This window comes from Geosmithia morbida (assembly GCF_012550715.1).
Source record: "Geosmithia morbida isolate 1262 chromosome Unknown scaffold_20, whole genome shotgun sequence".
In the NCBI taxonomy this organism is placed as follows: domain Eukaryota; kingdom Fungi; phylum Ascomycota; class Sordariomycetes; order Hypocreales; family Bionectriaceae; genus Geosmithia; species Geosmithia morbida.
Genome location: NW_023336207.1, coordinates 62,555 through 70,716, shown reverse-complemented (window position 1 = coordinate 70,716; position 8,162 = coordinate 62,555). Strand labels below are relative to the sequence as shown.

General features: G+C 50.8%; 1 protein-coding gene across 1 annotated transcript; it reads left to right on the top strand.

Moving 5' to 3' along the window:
- Window positions 1–2,530: 2,530 nt before the first annotated feature.
- GMORB2_4393 (chitin synthase) lies at window positions 2,531–6,240 on the top strand (the record flags this gene model as incomplete). Its single annotated transcript, XM_035466368.1, has 3 exons — window positions 2,531–2,545; window positions 3,671–5,323; window positions 5,452–6,240. The coding sequence occupies 3 exons, from the start codon at window positions 2,531–2,533 to the stop codon at window positions 6,238–6,240; spliced, it is 2,457 nt and encodes an 818-aa protein (XP_035318379.1).
- Window positions 6,241–8,162: the final 1,922 nt, after the last annotated feature.

Sequence of the window (8,162 nt, the reverse complement as noted above, 5' to 3'; positions counted from 1 at the left end):
GGGGGGGGGGGGGGGGGGGGGGGGGGGGTTGTTTCCGGAACCTGAACAAAACGCCTCACCAGCGGCAGTGGCTTACAATTCTTTTGAAGTTCAGGGGAGGGGAGAGAGTGAGCGAGAGTGTTGCGTGAGTATATATGTCTATGTGTGAGAGAGGAGGGGGGGAGCAGAAATTAAATATATATATATATATATAAAATATAAAAAATATAAAATAAACATAAACATAAAAAGTGCAGAGACAGATGGCTTCGATCCCGTCCAAGACTCATCATGACATTTAACCTCTCATTGGCGTGATTTTCATCATGAGTGCCAATGGCGCGCATACGTGTATGGCTTCCCCCTCAAGTCTTTCCTGTGCATCTCCCAACACGAGACAGACTTACACGAGCCTTTTATTTTATCATCTTTTATCATTTCACCTCTCTCTCCTCTTTTTTTTTTTTTTTTTGCCCCCCTCGTCTGCCAAGGCCTTGGGTGCCGCGCGTTGACGCAGAGGCCGCGGGGAGCTGAATTTGCACCTCTGGTCCCGGTTGGAGAGGAAGGCGAGGTAACATGGAGATGAGGGTACGGATCATACATGTATACGTATATGATATAATATACTATATGCAGGGATCATACTTGCAGCAGAGGGGATGTCCCAAAAGTAGGGGGTTCTGTCAAGAAGGGGATGAGACGAGAGAGGGGGGGAGAGAGAGAGGGAGAGAGGGAGAGAGAGAGAGAGAGAGAGAGAGAGGAAGAAGAAAAAAAAAAAAGTGACAGCTACTACAACTAACTGAATTGGGCGCTGGTTACCGAGTTTCCGAGTAATGACACATGTATAGCCATGTCGGCCCAGTCAAAGGGTTCTTGTCTTGTTCTTCCCCATGTACGAGAGTTGCGATACGTCGTACGACGACGACGACGAGAAAGTACCCGGCAAAGTACCCGGCAAGTTTTTTCTTTTCTTTTTTCTTTTCTTTTTTCTTTTCTTTTTTTTTTTTAAAAAAAAAGTAGAGTAATAAGTAAGCGTAATTTATGTATCATGTGCTGGCTAGACGAATCGGTACAGATTACGCATGTACGAGCTGGGTACGAGTTACCGTGACGGCTCAGGATGGAGCTCTCTCTCTCTCTCTCTCTCTCTGTGTGTGTGTGTGTGTGTGTGTGTGTGTGTGAGACGACTCTGGAGTCTGTACGGGATACGGATACGGTCAGAGTAAGCAGCTGTACCCGGACTCCGTACCCGGACTCTGGATCCGGTCCACGTATCTGGCCCTTCTTGTAGCTGGCAGCGCCGCCATCGCTCCTCTCGTACTCTCGTACTGCTGATCTGTACCTGCTACTCCGTAGTCCATGTGCATGTACCTGTACCAGGAAGTGAGGAATAAGTATCAGTCCGTTCGGTGGTGGGTAGATTCAACCCTGTCGGACCTGATTTGTGGGGGATCTACGACCAACCAAAACCTGACCAGAGATCGGACTAGTTGCGGGTAACGGAGTCATCTGTACATTATGCCGACTTGAGCCTCTCTCTCTCCCTCTCTCTCTCGTCGGTCGGACATGGATATGGACTTGGCTATGGGGCATGGGCATGGGCATGGGCATGGGGCGTGGGCATGGGCCATGGACATGGGCCATGGACATGGGTACGGAGGACGGACGGACGGGAAGAGAGAGAGAGGTGATTGCACAAGAAGGACCGAGAATCTCGCCTTTCCCCGTAAGGAGCAGAGCCATTTCCCTCTTCGCCAATCTCTAGACTTTCAGGACGAGACCCGTTCTGGGTCTGCGCGTTACATGGGTATTGGTGTGCTAGGTCATATTACATGTATATACGTATTACCATGTGTGTGCGTGCGTGTGCGTGTGTGGCGGCGGTGAGTGTGGTGAGACGCACGCTTTTACGGGATCATGACTTGTTGACCAGCCTTTTTCTTTTTTTTTTTCTCTCTCTAGTCTTTTTCAGAGCTCGTATCTCTCTTCCTCTTGTTTTCTTTTCTCTTCCTCCGGACCTTTCTTTGTTCGTTCGTCTCTCTGCATCCTATCCAATCTGGCAGATACGTTCATCTTGTGAAAAGGAGAAGGAGATGTATAGTAATAGCCATAGTAGCAACAGCCATAGTAGTAATAGTCATAGTAGTCGTGGCCGTAGCTGGCTATTCAGCTAAATTCATTCCTATATTATTCTAAATCTATATTAATATAAATCTATGTCGTCCTAACAAAGACTAACCCCCTCCTCCCCCCTGAAAGAGATGAAAATATTGAGATAGAAAATAAAACCTCCCCCATCAATCGATCCTATGCATGCATCGTACCCACCACCCACACAGGGGGATTGGACACACGCACACACGCAACGCACACAAGGTACCACATGCAACCCTTGGTTCTTCCTTTTCGAGTACCAACGGTAAGCCGTATCCTGTCATACGGAGCAATACGTGGGAGGGGCGAGAGGAGAAGAAGAAGGAGAGGGAGAAGTGGTGATGCCCCTCCCCCCCCCCCCCCCCCCCCCCCCCCCCCCCCCCCCCACTCCCTTCACATGGCTCGGGTTAGGGTTCATGTGCTGTCCGAGCGTCAGAAGAGGTACGGAGAATGATGAGCAGCTCTATAAGGCTAACAAGGAAAAGAAGAGAGAGAGAGAGAGAGAGAGAGAGAAGAAGAAAAAAAAAGGGGGGGGGAGGCGAATAGATGACAGGTTCATGTAAGGGAAGGGGTGTGTGTATAACGAAAAAAAAGGAATACGGAAAGAAAGAAGGAAAAGAAAGAAATAGAGACATCCCAATTGCTTTTTTTTTATAAATTTCTTTTTCCTTTTTCCTTTTTTTTCTCTTTTTTTTTTCTTTTTTTCTTTTTGACTCTCTCTCGCTCTCTGTCTCTCTGTCTCCTTCTGGCCGTCTACTCGGATCTACCTCTCCTCCTATGGATCAGGACTCGTAATATATTGTTTATATCTGCCGCCATCGGGCGTCGAGGGCTTGAACACTGAGAGAGAGAGAGAAGAGTCCAGAACACCTCTCTCATGATACTTTTTTTTTTTTTGCTCTGACGACAGAACCCTTCTATCTCATAGTGTCTCTCTCTTTTTTTTCCCCTCTTCTTCCTCCCCCTTTCCTTCTCATCCTTCGAGCTTGCGCCCTCTGTTTAATAGGCATCGGATCTTCTCTCACTCTCCCTCTCCCCCTCTCCCCTTCTTCCGTGTTGCTGCTGCCCACGCCTTCTCCCGACTTGGTTTGAAACCTTCATTTGACGGCCCCCTTTTCCCTTCTCGATCCTCTCCTTCAACCTCTCCTCACACGGCCTGATCATGTCTGGATCACGTCTCGACAGCGGGGCCGTGGCCGACGAGAGACAAGAGAGCAAGAATGAGGTTATGTCTTTTGAGACTCTCAAATTTGGAAAGGTAATCATTCCTTCTTCTTCTTCTTCTGTTGTCTTTGCACGCCTATAATATATATATATATATATATATATATATATATATATATGTATGTATGTATGTATGTATGTATGTATGTATACATGTATATATATATCTACATGTGTATATATATATCTACATGTGTATATATATATCCATATGTGTACACACACACACACACGCACTTGTAGCCAAGACGAAGTGACTAATTCCACGCTCTCCCAGCCATCATCCGCGGCGACGCAGCCGCTGCCACCCAAGAAGATCTATCTAGGCGGTGCGCGGCCGGGATGGTCGGGGAACCCCAACGAGTCCGACGACGAGAGCTCTCTGGGGAGATATGTCACGGCCCTCACGCCTTTCGAAGACTCCCTGGAATCTTCTCAGAGCTCTCAGCCTTCCGTCCCTGCCTCGGCCAAATCCTCGGTGCGCGGTGACTCGTGGGAGACGTCGAACCCCAGCTCGGGGACGGCAGCCTCGAACGCCGCCAGCGGCAGCGCGCAGCAGCAGCAGCAGCAGCAGAAGCAGCAGCAGTCAGACTACTTCAAGCCTCGGGCTGATCCGACGAGAGACATCGTCCTCCCCGAGGGTTCCGTCAGACGTCCCACCGTACCGCAATCGGCAGCTGAACGTCGGCAGCAGCAGCAGCAGCAGGATGACGAGATTGCACCTGCTGCACCCCACGTCGCGGCTCTTGAAAAGTCTCAGGCCCAGGCCCGGGCTCATTTTCAGCAGCAGCAGCAGCAGCAGCAGCAGCAAGCCCGAGGAGTGACTGACGGAGGTTTCATCCCCACCAACAAGGTCCACGTGACCAGCCAGAAGAGGGCGACGACCGATGCCGAGATCAGGTACGCCAGGCGCAAGCTCACGGCGCAGAAGTACGGCGTGACGCTGGGTCTGGTCGGCATCAACGCCTTCTTCATCTTCGCCTGCTGGTACTGGCCGCGGTACTACTACGCGTACCTGCCCTTCATCTCGTTCCCCCTGGCTCTGAACTGCATCATGATCGCCTCGCTCCTGCTGTTCAAGCTGCGCAACACCGTCTCGCCGGAGCGCGTCATCGAGCCGGGCCACCTGGAGGACCTGGTGATGATCATGCCGTGCTACAACGAGACGCTGGACGAGTGCACCCGGTCCCTCGACTCCCTGGTGGACCAGGTGGGCATAGAGGACCACCGGCGCTGCATCATGGTCGTCTGCGACGGCCGCGTCAAGGGGCCGGGCATGGAGAAGACCACGGCCGGGTACCTGATGGAGGACATCTTCACCCACAAGGCCCGCCACGAGCGCATCCGCGACGCCTACCGCGGCTGGGACGGCACCAGCATGCACGTCGAGGTGGCCCGGGGCCTGTACAAGGGCGTGCCCTACTACTGCATCGTCAAGGAGCAGAACCAGGGCAAGCGGGACAGCCTGATCGTGGTCCGATCCTTCCTCTACAAGTACAACCACCGCCGCGAGTACCCGGACATGATCTTCTCCCGGTCCTTCTTCGGCTCCATGTCCGGCTGGCTCGAGGCCGAGGTGGCCATGGACAGGGTCGACCACCTGGTCGGCATGGACGCCGACACCGTCTTCGACAAGGGCTGCATCGCCGAGCTGCTCAAGGAGTCCAAGTACGCCGACACGGTCGGCGTGTGCGGCTACGTCGCCGTCGACTTCACGAGCTCCCGCTGGAACCTCTGGTCCCTCTACCAGCACGCCGAGTACTCCATCGCCCAGGGGCTGCGCCGCCTCCACCAGTCCGTCGTCACCAAGAAGGTCTCGTGCCTGCCCGGCTGCTGTCAGCTGCTCAAGATCTGCGACTACACCTGCGGCGACCTCGTGCTCGGCGAGATGTTTGGCTACCATCCTGCTCCTACCGACGGCATGCTGAAGCAGATCCGTGCCACGGCTTCTGAGGATCGCAACCATGTATGTCTCTCTTCTTCTTCTCCTCTCTTCTTCTTCTCCTTCCTCTTTTCCTCTCTCCTCGTTCCTTCTTTTTTTTTTTCCCCTCTCTTCTTTTATGGAAAGAAGTGATTCATATGCTGACTGATCAGGTCTGCCTCATGCTCACCACCCATCCCAAGGCCCAGACCCGTCAGGCTCTATGGGCCCGCGCCTACACCGACGTCCCCCACTCGTGGAGCGTGTTCCTGTCGCAGCGTCGGCGCTGGTCCCTGGGTGCGACGAGCAACGACCTCCTCCTGTTCACGTCGTGGCACTGCCAGTGGTTCGAGCGCATCCTGGCCTTCTGCAACGTCATGGTGTGGACGCTGAGCGTCTTCATCGTGACCGCCATCGGCTCCATGATCGTCGCCTTCATAAGCCAGCCGTGGTGGATCATCCTGGCGTTTGCCAGCATCATGATCATCCCGCTGACCTACTACATCATCATGGCCCTGTGGCTGCCGTCCAACACGCGCGAGAGCTTCCAGTACCTCGCCGGGCTGGCCATCTTCACCGTGTGCGGTCCCTTCCTCAACCTGGCCGTCCTCGTCTTCTCGGTCCACAACATGGACAGCTTCGGATGGGGCAAGACCCGTGTCGTCATCACCGAGGACGCCAACGACGCCGGCGCCGATGCCGATGGTGAGAAGACGCCGAATAAGACGGATGCCACCACCACCACCGGCACCGGCTCTGGTTCCGGTTCGGTCGACGAGGCCGCCGCCGTGGCTGGCCGCAATGGCGGTGTCCTGAACGGAGAGACGACGACGGGCGATTCCACCGCCAAGAAGAGCGGCAGCGTGGACAGCAGCGACAAGACTGACGCCAACTTTGACGAAGAGGCTAATATCGGTCTTGGGAGGCCGCAGCAGTCAGCTCCTGCTTCCAACCGCTTATAATACGAGATTTCCTGCAGCAGACGTGCATACGAGTTATGTGGGGAGAGAGAAACTGGCTGGCACCACCCAAGTCGAAGAAGACGAAAAAAGAAAAAAAAGTAATGTACCACGTTCCCCACACCGACAGGGGACAGGATGAGGTGGGACAAGAGAACGAGGGGGGGGGGAGGGAGAGGGAGAGAAAGGTACAGGCGTTTTCTGGGCATTTCTATTTTTTTATTTTTTTGTCAGAACTTCTCTTTCCTTCTGGGGTTTTGTTCTGTTTTTTTTTTCTTTTCTTTTTTTTTTTTCAAAAAAAAAAAAAGTTCAACATTGTTGCATTGGACTGTCAGATCAAAACAATGAAAAAAGGAAATGAAGAATGAGAGAGAGAGGAGAAAGAAAAGGACAAGAAGAAGAAAAAGAAGAAGAAAAGAGGCAGATGTTCACTCTGGGAACGAGGGACCATCTGCCTCGTGAGGAGCGAGACAAGAAGAATAATCATGTGTTACAAAAGTTGGGTTAGGAAGAAGGACTAATAATTCATTCCCGAATCTATGAAGAGCTGTCGTCGAGCCGCAAAGAGTCTACAGAAGGTATGCAGTCTATGAAATAGCATGCTGTCTAGGAAGATGAGGTTATAGTACCGTACGATTTACGTAGATGGATGGATTGTCGAGAGGTCTGAGACAGATGTAGACTACTTGGCCAAGGTTATCCGGTCCGTCTGCTCTACGGGAATCCCTGCTTTCTCTGTCTCTCTCTCTTCTCTCTCTCTCTCCGTCCGCCCGTCTCTCCCCTCTGTCTCTCCCCTCGGTCTCTCTCTCTCTCTCTCTCTCTCTCTCTCTCTCTCTCAGGGTCTCCCTCCCGCTCCCTCACAGGTTCTTCTCACCCGGATTCTTCTCTCTCTACCCTCCATCTCTTTCAAAATCGTCTCTCACGCCATCGCCTGGGTGATGATTGTGCGCTGTCCTTGTGGCGCGTTGTCTCGGTTGCTGATCTGACAATGTGCTGAGAGGCTCTCCCAGAGAGGGTATCCTATGCATCGACTCGTCCTTGCCGTGTTCCGGGATCTACGGATATATATTGATGCATGATGGTGATGATGATGATCTATCTTCTTGCCCTGCTGACGTTTGGGTGTCGTATATTGGCAAATATTGCCTACCTGCATGAGGGCGAACCTGCTGAGAGATGTATGGATATGTATATAATGTATATGTATATGTATATGATGAGATAAAAGTACAAGAAGAATAATGATTGAAATACTTGTAAGTGGTTAGTGTTTGAGAAGAAAGAAAAAAAAGAGAAAAAAAAGAGGGGAAAAAAAAGAGAGAAAGAAAGAAATGAGATGGCAGAGAGAACCATCCGATATTTCGCCCCCCTCCCTTCCAGAGGTAAGATCGCATACAGACTACTCGTATGTAATAAAAGATGGCATATGTGACAAAAGATCGTATATGTAATGAAAGATCGTATATGTAATATATCGCCTCTCACCATGCAAGCCCCGTCCCATAGTCACAGCATGTTCCCTGTTAGCCTAGACCAGGGGCCCCCAAGTACATGTACATGTGATATTATACGAGCAGCAGAAAAGAAAAGAAAAGAAAAATATTTTTTTATATAATCATAATGATAATAAAGAGCATTACGTGTTCCCCAGCGATGAGAAGAACTGTTCATCCGTCCCGTCTCTATATCCCGAGGCGTTGGATGACTGTAGAGAGATGGACCCAAACATGGTAATAAAAAAAAAATTTTTCTTTATTATAATATATATATATATATATATATATGTATATGTATATTATTATAATGAAAAAATGAAGAAAGAAATGGAGAAAATTTTTGATGAAAGATGAAGAATGAAAGAGAAAAAAAAAAAGCCTTTCAAGCTTGTAGAGAGATCAGGGTTCCTCTCTCTCTCTCTCTCTCCC